The sequence below is a fragment of the Mirounga angustirostris genome, unplaced genomic scaffold (assembly GCF_029215605.1).
Source record: "Mirounga angustirostris isolate CCGP_5_RB_7025 unplaced genomic scaffold, mMirAng1.0.hap1 SCAF_2, whole genome shotgun sequence".
NCBI classification, from domain to species: Eukaryota; Metazoa; Chordata; class Mammalia; order Carnivora; family Phocidae; genus Mirounga; species Mirounga angustirostris.
In genome coordinates, this window is record NW_026991710.1 from 186,431,539 (window position 1) to 186,447,042 (window position 15,504).

At 37.3% G+C, this 15,504-nt stretch overlaps 1 protein-coding gene across 9 annotated transcripts in view; it reads left to right on the forward strand.

Annotated features, from left to right (window-relative positions):
- The window catches only part of LOC123847850 (ufm1-specific protease 2), a 54,364-nt gene that overhangs the window by 24,659 nt on the left and 14,201 nt on the right, over positions 1 to 15,504 (forward strand). For 8 of the 9 annotated variants that reach the window (XR_010409727.1, XR_010409728.1, XM_064585688.1 and 5 more), the window contains 3 exons: positions 9,499 to 9,625; positions 10,339 to 10,451; positions 13,028 to 13,141. Coding sequence is in view for 7 of the 9 variants with exons in the window: in XM_064585688.1 (XP_064441758.1) it covers positions 9,499 to 9,625; positions 10,339 to 10,451; positions 13,028 to 13,141 (354 nt within the window). In the remaining 2 variants the exon portion in view is untranslated. The remainder of the gene's footprint in view (positions 1 to 9,498; positions 9,626 to 10,338; positions 10,452 to 13,027; positions 13,142 to 15,504) is intronic. The other variant, XM_045879652.3, reaches the window with a different exon arrangement.

The following is a 15,504-nucleotide window of genomic DNA, read 5'->3' on the forward strand; positions in this document are numbered from 1 at the left end:
TTTTTTAAGATTTTATTTATTTATTCATGAGAGACAGAGAGAGAGAGAGAGAGGCAGAGGGAGAAGCAGGCTCCCAAGGAGCAGGAAGCCTGATGCGGGACTTGATCCAGGACCCTGGGATCATGACCTGAGCCGAAGGCAGACGCTTAACCATCTGAGCCACCCAGGCGCCCTGAATTCTTAAATTCTTAAATGAATTATGAATTATGAATTCTTAAATGAAAATGAATTCTTAAATGATACAAGGTACTATCAGAGAAGTTCTTAGAGTTCTAAACAGAAATTGCAGTTAACATGTGCAATGTGATATTGGTGTGATGAGTCTGCCTCCATATTACATCCTTTTTATTTAAAACAAGATTCTGTTCAGCAAGTGTTAAGTCTAGCAATTAGTGTTAACTTATTACATATGTGAGTTTCACAAGGATAGGGAATTTTGTGAATAGTTGTTAAAGCTTTTCTCCTTTTAATCACTTCCTACTTGTCCATTGCTGACAATGTTTCAGAAAAAATATGTCTCAGCTAAGTATCTGGTTTACTGTTAGTAATGGGCCTAAAAGCTTTCTAAAAATGAACAAAGCTGGTGGAGCACAAAAATACACAGAAGAAATACATTTGGGGAAGAAATACTATCTTACCAGCAAGCAGCTGGAGTTATTACTGAACATGTACCGTGTGGGATCAGTTTTCTAAAGAGGAAAATGATCTAAGATGCATATTCAACGGGCACTCTTCTAAGCAGTGTTAATTCTATTTATGTTTAATTTGCTGGTAGATGTGTTTCCAGAAAGAGGATGCCATTTAGAGTGAATGTTTTTAAAAAATGTTAGATGATGACTAAGTGACCAAATGAATGAAGATATGTAGACTGAGGAAGGGTGAGTAGGAGGAATCTGCCAGGTAGTCCATGAAGGGAAGAGTATTTCTAAGGAGTATAAAATATCTTCCAGTGTTAAGAGAACTATGTGCAATTCAGTCTAGTTACAGAATATGATACACAGCAGTGATGTAAAATAAAGATTTACAAATAAGAAATTATATTAAATGGCCACTAATGTCTATTCCAACTTATTAAAATAAATGGACATTGAGCACTTCCTATGCCCCAAGATTAATACAGATAGGTATTGTTATCTGTCCCATTTTACAGGAAAGGAAATTGAGGCTTAGGGAGGTTCAATAACTTAACCTAAGGTCCTATCATTATTAAGGGGTGGAGCTGAACTCAGACCGTTTGACTCCAGAGACCACATTCTTATAACTAAATTTTAAAGAATTTTGGTCATCGGTAGATTTGAAGTTACTAAGATTGACTTTTTTTTTTTTTAAGATTTTATTCATTTATTTGACAGAGCACAAGCAGGCAGAGCCGCAGGCAGATGGAGGGAGAAACAGGCTCCCCGCTGAGCAGAGCAGGACCCAGGACCTGGGATCATGACCTGAGCCAAAGGCAGATGCTTAACCGACTGAGCCACCGAGGTGCCCCTAAGATTAACTTCTTAAAATTAGCAAAAGAAAGTCCTTAGAGACTATCATTATAATCCATAGAAAAACAACTCTTTCAATGAAACATATAGTGAAGTTGAATCAAGTTGTACACCTGAAACTAATGTAACATCAACTATATTCAAATAAAAAAATGTTAAGGAGTATTTGGCAAAAACAAATGAAAAAAGAAAACAACAGAGGAAATAGGGGCAATTATGTGTACTATCTTTGCAGTTTTCTGTAAATCTCAGATTATTCTAAAATATAAAGTTTATTTTAAAAAAGAGGACTTGAGGCAACTTAAAATTAAACCATTATATATTCTTTTTCTTTCTGAAGACCATGGCTATTACAGTTTTTGTTTATTCAAATATTTAGTTTCACCTTTAAGTAACCCTCTTCCCAAATACAATAATGACAGAAGATACCTAAAACCTTATGAATAAAGCTAGTTTTAATCAAAAGAACAAAAAAATTTCACAAAGTTTTCAAAACCAATCACTACTTAGTTTTTTTGTTCTGATTGACCAATATACTTCAGTTCCTCTGCAAAACACACTGCCCATTGCATTGATCACTGGGAGATCTTACCAGGCTGTTTCTAGAATGCTCAGTTATTTGGGCTCACATCACTTTGAATTTTTTTCCACATCTATAAAGATTAATGTCTAATGAATTAAATATTACATAACTGGTGAAATAGGAACAGTGAGAGCTATAATTTTTAAGAAAACTAAACTCAATGCTTTCAAAATCATCAAGTCTCTAAGAAAAGTGTTTCCCAAGTAGGTGAGGATAAATCAACCGTAAAAGATGAGAAATAGTTCTACATTCAGACTGTTTGATGGGCATTTTTAAACTCATACTCCATTTGAAAGAAACATAAAGTGGAATTCATATGCCTATGGTTTATGAAAGAAAGACAACTCTAAACTCTCACAGTCAACCTCTATTAAGGAAATAGCTTCTGACCCTAGATGAAAAGATTGGAAGGTAGCATATATTTACATGTTATAAGTTAAAATGTATATGGTATGATCATATACTCTATTAATTTCTGTATCGATTCTTGTTTAACTGACCAACCACAATAAATGCAGTAAAAGCATTTATTGGGCAACCTATTTCTTTCATTTAAGGAATATAAAGAGAGTAGCTGAATAGAATGCATTATATTTTTTTCAAATTTTTATTTAAATTCCATTTAGCTAACATGTAATTTAGTATTGGTTTCAGGAGTAGAATTTAGTGATTCATCACTTACATATAACACCCAGTGCTCATCATAACAAGTGCCTTCATTTACCTTTGGATGTTGAGTGAATCCCCTCAGGAAAGACCCTGGTAGACCTAACTGGCCAGAAAAGGTTTCTACACAGCAGGAACAAGACAAGTGAGGCATGTGAATCCCACGTAATTACGAAGATTTTTAACAAATCAATCTTTCCTAGAGTGGTTTATTTGCTCACAGAAAACATGGTAAATTGGAGAAAAATTAAAAAGCTACCAGGCTCTTCCACCCAGTGCTTATCTGGTAGTAAAAGACATCCTGTCTTTTCCCACACTTTTTTTTTTTTTCTCATTTCAGAGCATGAAAAAAAAAAGCACTTTTGTTTTAAATAAACAAATAGACCTAACTGGAAGGGGGGAAAAAAAATAAAAAAAAAACCAGAAGTCCACTGCCTGATTCAATATTGTCTTTTGAGATCTCCGTAATATCCATAATATTCTTTCCTAAGTTTCCATATATGTGTACAGGTTATGCTTCCAGTTAACATATGAACACTATTATTCTTTTAATGACTACTAGACAACAGCAGTGAACAATAACAATAAACCCAGGCCTTTGCATTTTTGCCCAGGACACTTATTTAACTCTATTTTCATGGGTACCAGTAACATTGCTTATTATGATAGGAACTTCAGTGTTGTACCTCTATTTTAAAAGAACTTTAAATAAGTGTGCTCCGCAGGACCATGTATGCAATGTTTCTGCCTAAAGAAGCCAATTACAGACTCAGGACCCAACGTTTATATTTGAGGCTCGCATGTAGGCATCCTCTGCCTACCAACTACTAAAATCACAGAATTCCAGAAGGAAACAAATCCGCCATACATCATCATGTTGTTTATATAACTGTAAACACTGCAAACTCATCTTGTCATTTGGGGGACAACCCAAGTGTCAAGTTCCCAAATGCCAACCGAGGACCAACCTTGTCAGCATGTCCTTCTAAAGATGGCAGCCTCAGGCCAGCTGTGCTCACTCTTTTCTGCCCAGGAACACACGAATAACCCATAAAAGACACTAACATTCTTAAACTCATTTTCACAGCAGTTTTACTTTTAAATTACCTTTTGTTATTCCATAAAAAATTTACAAACCATTTTTAGACAATTTTATCACATTCCCAAAGATGTACATTTTTACCTAATTTTTTTTAAAGAGGGAGGGATACTTTGGTGGGAACTGCTATTTAGGATTGCAAATATCCAAATTTTTACATGAATAAAATAGCAGGCCAACCCAGATGTACATACCGTGTTGAGTATATGATCAACATAGGGGGAAGCAAAGGCACTTTCTTAAGGGCTACCTGCTGCAAGAGATCCCGAGATTCACCAAGGAGGGAATCTGATTTTGCCAAAATCCAAAGGGGCTTTTTGGACCCAGTTGGAGTATTTTTTTTTTTTTTTTAAATAATATCTGTGACGCGTTGAAGTGGCCCTATGTGTGATTCTAGGATCTTTCTACTTTGCATTTACATGGGAGCTGATGAGAGGATATTGTTTTGTATGTCCAGGTAGCACCTGTCTCCAGGCAAGAGAGGTTCTGCCAGAAGGCTCTGTGTGCCTCCAGCATTTGGCCTTCACTCTCAATTTCACCAAGGACTGCAGAGCTTAGCCACCCTCCATTGTGGCAGTTTTTCATCGAAGACTTCATTCTTTTCCTCCCCATCCTGAGCCCAGGAACAATTTCACAAGACCTTCTCTGACTTTGTCCTTCTTTCTCTAATTGTATCCTTCAGCTTGTTGGAGTCCAGGCTGTGCATTATCAGAGATGGGGGACACCTCCAGCATGGCTGAGGCTCACATTTATTCTCTGCAACCCCAATAGCCTGGTTCCTCTCCTAAGCTCCTCACACCAGATCTTCTGATACCTTACTGACCATATTGGATAGTAAATTTTTCCCACTTATCGATATTAACCACTTAACATGCTCTCTAATTTTCTATCATACAAAGAGGATGAGGAAAATATAGCCGCCATGTTCTTTACCATTTCTGAAGCCAAGTTCCTAAATGAAATGAAACCACTTTTTGCTTAATGAGGTATGTACATAATGGCAGATACCCTCTATTTCAGTATATAAAGGCCACCTTCACCTAAACAAAATTAAAATAATTTTTAATATTTTAGTTGTATTGTTAAAATATTTGCAAATTTAGTAGTTACCTATTTTACCCGTTACTGACAATATACAAATAGAAGTTGTAAATGGAAACTACTTTCCATATACCAATAGAAGTTTCCACTCTTAATTTAATACATTTGATTTTCCACTTAAAGTAGAAATTCATTTCTAACTCTATCTCTAAATAAGTTTCTACCTTTCAAAATAACTAGATTGTTTACAACACAAAATTTAAAGGCCAAGTTGCCTGTAAAAGATTTAATACACATACTTCAAAACAGAACTACTTAGTTAAAAGTATAAACAGAAGCTGGGGGAATAATAGTCTTTTAAACAAATGGTACTGGGATAAATGGATATCCACATGCAAAAGACTTAATTTGAACCCCTTTCTCACATTGTATACCAAAATAACTCAAATGGAGCAAAAACCTATAGCTGAAACAATAAAACTTTTAGAAGAAGACAAAGGGGTAAATCTTTGTGACCTTGGCGTAGGCAATGGTTTTCTTATCTTAGCTAATACACCTAAACCACAAACAAGAAAAGAAAAAAAAGTGGACTTCAATTTGTATAACTCAATAGCAAAAAATAAGAAAATAACCCTATTTAAAAATGGGCAAAGGAGAATTAAGAGTACAACTTATCATGATGAGCACTGAGGAATGTACAGAATTGTTGAATCATTGTATTACACCTGAAACTAATATAACACTGTATGTTAGCTATACTGGAATTAAAATGTAAAAAATAATTAAATACAAATGGGCAAAGGACCTGAATAGACATTTCTCAGAAAGATATACATATGGCCAAAAGGTATTCAACATCACTCATCATCAGGGAAAGACAAATCAAAACCACAATGAGAAAACCTCATATCCATTAGAACAGTCTTTATCATAAAAACAAAAGACAACAAGTGTTGGTGAGGATGTGGAAAAAAGGGAACTGTGGTGCACTGTTGGTGGGAATGTAAGCTGGTGCAGCCACTATGGAAAACACTATGGAGGTTCCTCAGAAAATTAAAAATAGAACTACCATATAATCCAGCTAACCTACTTCTGAATATTTTGAATTGAAATTAGAATCTCAAAAAAAGATTTGCACTTCCATGTTCACTGCAGCATTACTCACAAAAGCCAAGACATTGAAGCAAACTAAATGTCCATTGACAGATGAATAAAGAAAATGTGGTACTTACATATAGTGGGATATCATTCAGTCTTTGAAAAGGAGGAAATCCTGCCAATTGTGCAACATGGATGAACGTGGAGGACATTATGCTAAGTGGAATAAGCCAGATGCAGAAGGACAAACATAACATGATCCCACTTACATAAGGGATCTAAAATAGTCAAACTCACAGAAGCAGAAAGTAGAATGGCAGTTACCAGGGGCTGGAGTGGGGATAATGGCAAAGGTACAAAGTTTCAGCTATACTAGGTGAACAAGTCCCGAACTGAAGGCTGTCTCATACTTGTCGGAGTCAAGACCACACTAAAAACTTTCTAGCAGGACTTCGGATAAATTGGCCTAACTGAATGGGTGATTTCAATTGAAAACTCAAATGAACCAAGCAATCTTACCATAAATTACCTAAACTACCAGAGATTCAAAACAAGCACTTAATTTTGAAAAGTAATTTGTACACAAGCACTTGGAAACTTTTTGGAAGTATCTACTAAAGCTGAACGTGCATACCCATCGACATAGGAATTACTACGCCTATGTTTATACCCCAGAGAAATGCATATAAATGTTTAGGGAAAAAACAGGTACAAGAATGTTCATAGCAGAACTGTTCTCAAAAGTCCAAGACAGAAACTACCCAAATGTCCATCAATTACAAGAGATAGATTATGGTATATTCACACAATGTAATACTATACAGCAACAAGAAGTAGAAAGCTACAACCAACACAACAAAACGGATGAATCCTCAAACAATGTTGAACAAGAGAAGCCAGACACAAAATAATACAGAGTGCCTGATTCCATTCATATGGTATACAAAGGCATGCAAAAATCACTTCTGCAATATTGTATTTACATGTAGGTTTATGTAGTAACTAGAAGGGAGTACTAGGGAGGCTTCTGGGCTGCTGGTAATTTTCTCTCTCTTGTTCTGAGTGAAAATTCATCAAGCTGTAAACTTACATATACATTTCTGTATTTATATTCACTTCAATAAAAAGTTTTTAAATATTTAATATTAAAATTCTAGATATTAACAGCAGACCAGACATGGCTAAAGAAAGGATTAATAAAATGGGAGAGAGTGCTGAAGAGATTACTTGGAATGTGGCAAAAAGGGATAAACAGATGGGAAATGTGAAAAACAGAATAAGAGACACAGGAGGAAGGTCTAATTGGAATGCCAGAAAGAGAAGAGGGATAGAATGGGGCAGAAGCCGTACTTGAAAATGTAGTGGGCTCAACTGTGGTCTCCAAAAAGATATATTCAAAGTCCTAAAACCTGATTCCTATGAATGTAACCTTATTTGAAAATAAGATCTTTACAAAAAATCAGGTGAAGTTGAGGTCATACTGGATTAGGGTGGGCCCCAAATCCAGGGGCTGGTGTCCTTATAAGCAGAGGACACACAGGGATAGAGGATACACAGAAAGAAGGCCATGTGAAGACAGAGACCGAGATTGGAGTGACACAGCCTACGAGCCTAGGATCCCCAAAGATTGCCAGCGACCACCAGAAGCTAGGAAAGAAACCTGGGATGGTTTCCTCCCTAGAACCAGAGGGACCGTGGCTCTGACAACACCTTGATTTTGGACTTCTAGCCTCCAGAACTATGAAAGACTACGTTTTTGTTGTTTTAAGCCACGAAGTTCATGGTAATTTATTACAGCAGCAAAACACCAACCCACGACTCAGGAAATTCAACATCCCCAAAGCAAAATAAATACCTAGTCAATTCAATAAATCCAACAGCAGGCAATAAAAGAGAAAAAATAGCATGAATAAAGCAAATGGACTGAAAGTACAAAATAATTCCAATTCAATAGTGATTAAAATAAATGTAAAACAGCGAAATGTACCAGTAATAATCAAAGATGATCAGCCTGGGTATAAAAATGAATCAACAGGGGGCGCCTGGGTGGCTCAGTCGTTAAGCGTCTGCCTTCGGCTCAGGTCATGATCCCAGGGTCCTGGGATCAAGCCCCGCGTCGGGCTCCTTGCTCTGCGGGGAGCCTGCTTCTCCCTCTCCCACTCCCCCTGCTTGTGTTCCCTCTCTTGCTGTGTCTCTCGCTGTCAAATAAATAAATAAAATGTTTAAAAAAAAAAAAAAAAGAATCAACAAATCTATATGAAGCCTATTTATAAGAGACACGCCTGACATATGAAGGACTACAACTCAACAAGACAAATGTCACAAAGGCAGATACTTAACAGAAGAGAAAACATGAATAGCTAAGAAACATGAAAAAGGAGCTTACGGGGAGAATAGGGAGTGTTTGGGTAGGGCAGCTGAAAGGGAGGGGGGAGGAGGAAGACTAAATGAGGAGCCTACTGGAGACTTAAAGGTAATGTACCTTTTAAACATTAAATGGCAGGCAATGGATGTTAATCAAAAAATTTTATATATCTAGCAACAGACACTGGAAATCCTCTAGTTCAAACTACTTCTAGTCCAAACTAGAGATGAGGAAGCTGACTTTTTAAAAGATTAAATGGTTCTTCCAAAATGACAAAGATACTGCAGTGGTTTGTTTTTCTTTTTTCTCTCCCTGATATACTGAATTATTTCCCTTTTCTGCACTTCATTCTTCTTAATGAAGCCATTGTCCAAAATAGTTTCACATAATAGTATAAGTGCAGCTTTCCAATCACACTGAAGAACTCCTGAGTTCTTCTCCTCACCACCAATCAGGAACCTTTACTGGAAGCTTGTTCCTGATTGGTTAAAGTCAGCTGTAACAGTAGAATGCCAAGGAGTAAACAAACAAGCATAGCAACAACTGAGTTTGCTGTCTCACTACTCTCAGCCTGGGCCACCCTGGACTCCTTCATCCCAAATGAGGTGGCCTCTACATTTTATATGAAGGCTTTGATTTCCCATTCAACTGTGATCCATCTTATAACATGGCAAAACAATACAGACGGGAAGATAAAACTGAACAACACAACTAAAATAAAGTGTATTCGCAGGTAAAAGAGACAGATGCTTTAATCTGAAATGAATGAGTGTCATGAGCTTCAGTTACAAGGCAAAGTACCAGTGCACAAGAACTCTATGAGCAGGGTCCCCAATTCCTGCTAGTGGCAGGTGTGGTAGGTGACATAAGTCACTGCAGATGTGAACTCACAGCCAGAGAGGACTTGCAAATGGCTCTCATCATTCATCCCATGCTGTGGAAGCAGACACGGAGGATGCTGTGCCTCTCGTAGCTATGGATGGCCCTGGTTTCCTCAGAAAGAATGTGCACATCCCAGAGCTGGTAGTTTGCTGCCCTATCCCTAGGCAAATGCGGGGAGGTTGCTTTTTATAACGAGTGCCAAGGGAGAATGGAGTCTTTTTGCATTTTTTCTGGAGGAAGACATTTCTACTATCTTGTTTTTTATTCATGTTTACAGAATACACATTGTGGAAACAGGATGAAGTTGACCAGTGAGAAGTTGCCCAAGAACCCCTTTTATACCTCTCTATTCCAGTATGGTGCTAAGAACCCAAAATTCTTCCAATGGAGGAAGGAAAAGACTGGTACAAATTCTGATAATATTCTCACTAAAAGTCAATTCTGTACACCAGAGAAAAAAAGACAAGAAATAGGAGTCTGAACTGCTGTCGAGGAAGTGGTTAACTTTACAGTCCTTTTTAGCTTTCCTGTAAGAATCTGAGAAATTGCTGCTCGTCTGGTAGCAAATCATCAGTGGAGAAGTCTCATCATTAGATTCCAATCCTGGTTTTACTCTTAGGACTTTAGGACACCCTTCTGGAAAAGAGAAGCCAGATGTCATTTCTATTAAAGAAAACAATGCCATACTTTACTTCAAATTGGCATTTAAAGCTACCCTTTTGTTTCTGTAGACTTACTAATACTAAATTGGGAATGGTTACTAGCTCATTTGGTTGGAGTAGTTCTAATTAAAGCTCAAATTAAGAATTTCACTAATCCACAGGGTAGCTTTGCATAAAGAACTACACACAGACTGCATTGCTAGAGCTCCTGCCTCGTAGTAAACAGGGTTGGTTTGGGAACCAATCAACATATATTTTATGATTATACAAGGCACGGTGTTAGGTGCAGTGATCATGTTTTTCCCTTGAGCTAAGGAGGCCAGTTTTATGAATGAGAACTAGGAAGGAAACTAGTATAAACAGAGCCAGATGAGTTCTATATAACTCATGACTTCAAGAGAGGAAATTCGTATCGTATGAATAAAGATGGAATTCTTTACCTTTTAAAAAACCAGATCGTTACAGCCATGCGAATTTGGTGGATAAGGCATTGCAGTTCTTGAAGGAAAGAATAAGAAGAGGGGATGCTATGGCATATTTCCTCCGAGGCCAACTATATTTTGAAGAGGTATCATTTCCTGCTTGTTTTCTTTTAAAAATTTTTATTTAAATTCAATTTAATTAACATATAGTGTATTATTAGTTTCAGGGGTACAATTTAGTGATTCATCAGTTGCATAGAACACCCAATACTCATTACATCAAGTGCCCTCCTTAATGCCCATCGCTCAATTACCCCCTTCCCCTCCAGTAACCCTCAGTTTGTTCCCTAGAGTTAAGAGTCTCGGTTTGCCTCCCTCTCTGTTTTTATCTTACTTCATTTTTCCTGTTTTTCATATCAGATAATGCTGTTGTTGGATTCTCATAGCAAAATTTCCCATAGAGTTCCTTACATTGTTATGCAGAGGGAATTCTGGTAAATTCCCTAGGCTTTGGTTGTGGCTTTAAGTACAAGATTAAGGAGATATTTGACCTTCCTCCATAAAAGTCGTTCTAAGGAGTCATTTATAGGAGTCATTCTGGCATATAATCCATTCTCATACTAGAAATTAAAAATATAATGTACACTTATATATATAATATAATTTTTATATTTTTGCCCCAAATAATATCATTTATAAAATTTTTTCATATGAATAACAACTAAAGACCCTGATTCTTACCTAGTACTTAGAGGCTTTATATGTTCCTCTCTAGAGGTAGGAGGGAGCTTCCCTCTTTCTCCACATTATGCTGAGGCATCCTGAGGGGCAGATGTAGGAGAAACTGTGCAAAGCATATAATATATATAGCAGCAGTCCTTCATTGACCCCCACGGGCAGATGTGAAAATGGACCAACTGTCCCCAATCCCTTCACCACTCACTATTTGGGCAGCTATTAACCTATATCCCACTTGCTCTTAAATCTGATGGCGCCATCATTTCTTCTGGCAACAAATATTTGTTGAGGACTCATCATGCACCTGTCACCATGAGGCTAGCATAGGTTAAGAGAATGATCTCTCAGCTTTGGGCATCGGGTCAGGTATGATTCCTACGACTTGTTAACTGTGTAGCCTTGGACACAAAGACTTCAACTCTTAGAGTCTCAGTTTCTTCAAAAGGCAACGAGCAGGGCACACAGCCCGGTGTAAGTGCATGCCAGGCAGGGGGAGAAAATGCAATGTTTCAGAGATGAGGGGGAGTTCTGTGAGCTCTAGGAATTGAGACCAATGTGGTAATAAGCAAGGCAGAGAATGGCTTTAGATGAGCTTTATTTAAATTGTAGTAAGAAGACATTCAAGGGTTTTGAGTCCGTGATGAACAGATTAGAAGGCAAGCATGGAACCAAGACCAGTTTAGGGGAGAAATCATACTACTTCAGGCAAGAGAGGATGCTTGCTGGTGTTGACCAGAGTGGCAGCAGTGGAAGCTGGTCCTGGATTTATTTTGGAGACGCAAATGAGAGCATCGTGGACTGAAAAATAGAGGAGTGGGGAGGGTGAATTTTGAGAGGACAATCAAGAGTTCAGGTTTTATACACATTGTGTTTCGGATGTCCATTAGTCATCCAAGTAGACAGGTTTCAAAGTAGAAACTTAGCCGTTAAGAGTCTAGATCTCCAAAGAGAAGTCTGGGTTGAAAGTATGTATTTGAGATTTTCCAGCATGTAGATTGTATTGAAAATCATGAAAACTAACAGGACCTCCTTTCTCTTCCTTCCTACAGCGTATTCTAACTTTTCCAGCTCTCTCACATCTAGCCAAACATTAGCCAGAAAGGAGAATGAGTCTTACTTAACAGCTAGGTCATTAACTCATTATTATGTGTTCTTTAAAATTAATATTTCTTAGTATTTTGGTGCAGTTTTTATTAGTTTTATCAATTTGTTGATTCATTATAGTTTATGAAAAAAGGAATTCGGGTGCTTTTGTGTCTTCCAGAAGTTGTTTTTCTCTGGTCTGCTCTTCCTAACTAATAACCTTCCAGTTTAGTAACAGACTTTCTTTCCACGATTACAAAGGATTCAGTCTTCAGTGCAAGGCATTTTCCCTGGTGGATTAAGATATAAGCCCCATTAGTCCTTCACACCTTAGCATCAGATCATAGAACTGCTAAGGAGCCTTAAAATATGTAGGTTTCTATAGGAAGTAGGGGAGAAAGATAATTTTAGAGAATCACATTTGTTTTTCCATGTCTTCTCCCTAGCTGGAGAACTGCAACCCTGGAGGACATGAGCCATCATAATAGTGGATATTTAATAATAGTGGATATCCTGATGTCCACATTTTCTCTGATGCTCTGGCCCCAACTCTGAAGTGTCCCAAACTCCAGGAGTGGCTGGGGGATATAGCAGGATGGATTGAGCAGAAGGCTGGGCTATCATTTTAGGAGAAGTTTGGCAATATCCAAAAGTACGAGTGAAAGCAAAAGAGAGTCTCACCCATATTTTTCCTGGTCACTTCCTTCAGTTGCCATATTCAGGTCTATTTTATTGATTTTATAGTATGTTGACTGTTGTCAATGCCATACTTGCAAATTCCATAAATTTGTTGTCTCTTGTTATATTTGGTGCTCCTAGCTAGATTTAGGTGGGAATTAAGTATTTGGGATTACTTTGAGGTAATAATAAAAATAATTCAATATTTCCTGGGAGCTTTTAGGGATGGTATGAAGAAGCATTAGAACAGTTTGAAGAAATCAAGGAAAAAGACCATCAAGCAACTTACCAGCTAGGAGTAATGTATTATGACGGGCTGGGGACACCTACAGACGCTGTAAGTTACTGTTTTGTTCACAGTGTTTAAGATCTCATTGTTAATGGATTATTCAATAGAATTAAAATTATTTATATTTTAATAATATATTTCTATACTTATATTTTAATAGTATCTGTCCTTTTAGCGTTTAAAGGATAGCAGTAGTCATTTTTACATTTATGTGAAAAACAAAATTTCTTTTTGCCCCCTCCTTGCTACCATTGACTGTCAATAACACTTTTAAAATGTTTTCCTTTATTTTTAAAAATTATTCCAAAGAGGGGAGGGGGGGATGGGTTAGCCTGGTGATGGGTATTAAAGGGGGCATGTACTGAATGGAGCACTGGGTGTTATACGCAAACAGTGAATCATGGAACACTACATCAAAAATATATGATGTAATATATGGTGACTAACATAATAAAAAAAAATTATTCCAAAGCTACATGAACATGGAAAAAAGTTAGAAAATAAACAAAAATAGGATCACCAAATTCTGCTATCAGATATAAATCTGGTTATTATTTTAAAGTATATTCTTCCATGTACTGCTCCATGCAAAAAATTAGATATATATCTATATATATATATGTGTGTGTGTATGTATATATGTGTGTGTATACATTTTTTCAATGTAGGACCACACTGTTTTTTAATATCCTTTTTCACCTAACAATGTATTTTGAATGTCCTTCTCCTTGTCAATAAATATAATCTATATTTTCATTTTAATAGCTGCATAATTTTTATATAATAGTATAATAATTAATATTTCTAGGCCTCATTTATCTGTGCATGTTTGAAGATAAAAGAAAGAATAAACTAAGCTATGAGGTTTGGAGATCAGTATTACAATTTTTTCTGTTCCTCGGGGGCTTTATTTTTTATTTTATTTATTTTTTTTGGTCTCATCTTACAAGGAAATTTCACACACTATCAAATAAGAATTGGGAATTTACTTTTAAATTTTTCAAAGATGTTCAGAAGTTCGTTTCTCTGTGTTCACTAGCAAAGCTGCTCTATCCATAATGGTCTATTAACAATTTGTGAAAAGTCGTAGGCTTTCAAATCTTCACTTCACTGCTTACAAGCAGTATGATCTTGGGGAAATTATTTCTGGGCTCTAGTTTCCTCATTTGTAAAATGAGGATAAATAAACCTAAGTTAGAGATACATCTGCCATTTCCCTGCACCCCTGGCCATGGCCATCCTGGATAATTGGTCACGGCCCGCTTTCTAGCTGTATCCAGACATAGCAGAATTTTAATCAATATACAGCTTTATAGGTGACCTTACCAATTCAATCCACTGGAGGCAGCATACAAAATGAAACCCATTCACCTAACTCACAGGTTGTCAACGAGATTGAACAACATGTAAAGAAAGTAACAGAAGGCACTAGCATCCAGTGTCTTCCTTCCTGACTTTATGTTGTATAAAGTTAACAATGGGGACTACACTTTAATTCCTGAAATTCTTAATTTGTACTCTTTTATAACCATAGCATATGAAATAAATGATGAAAAAATGAATATTTCCATTAAATACAAGATATTTTATTTTAACCTATTTATAGCTTAGCCTGTTAAAAGCATAATAACATGTAGAATGCAGGACTACACTGCCCTTACCGTGAATGGAACACAGTTGACCATACCCTTCTTGAAACATCTTCCTCTCGGTGTCTGAGATTCTCTCCCATGCTTTATAAGCCTCTTTCCATCAGCTTCTATTGTTTGGGGGTTTTGTTGTTGTTGTTGTTGTTGTTGTTTAAGATTTTATTTATTTGACAGAGAGACAGAGCACAAGCTGGGGGAGTGGCAGGCAGAGGGAGAAGCAGGCTTCCCGTGGAGCAGGGAGGGAGCCCAATGCGGCGCTCGATCCCAGGACCCTGGGATCATGACCTAAGCCGAAGGCAGACGCTTAACTGGATGAGCCACCCAGGCACCCCAATCTTCTATGTTTGGAATATAATTTTCCCTGTTCACCTCTTCATAGCTGCCCCTCTGTCCTTTGCTAGGTGCTTCTCTTCTAAATGTTGAAGTGTGTCAGAACCTAGGCCCCTGCTGCCCCCCTTTACTCTCTCAGCTCATCCAGCCCCACAGCTAACATTACCTATACTTTTAAAAGACTTCCAAATTGTCTTCACCTCAGAACCTCATGCTGAGATCCATACCGCCAACTGCCTATCTCTCCCTTGATGTTTAGTAAGCATCTCCTGGTCCCTTTGAGTCCACATCTAGTTCACCTACAAATCCAATGCTCAAAACACAGATCCTACTACTTAAGGCAGCAGAGTTTCTTTGTGCACTGGTACCATTCACCGGGGTCACTGTCATCATTGGAATTGCCCTAAAGGACACAAAAGCAGCGAAAAAAAT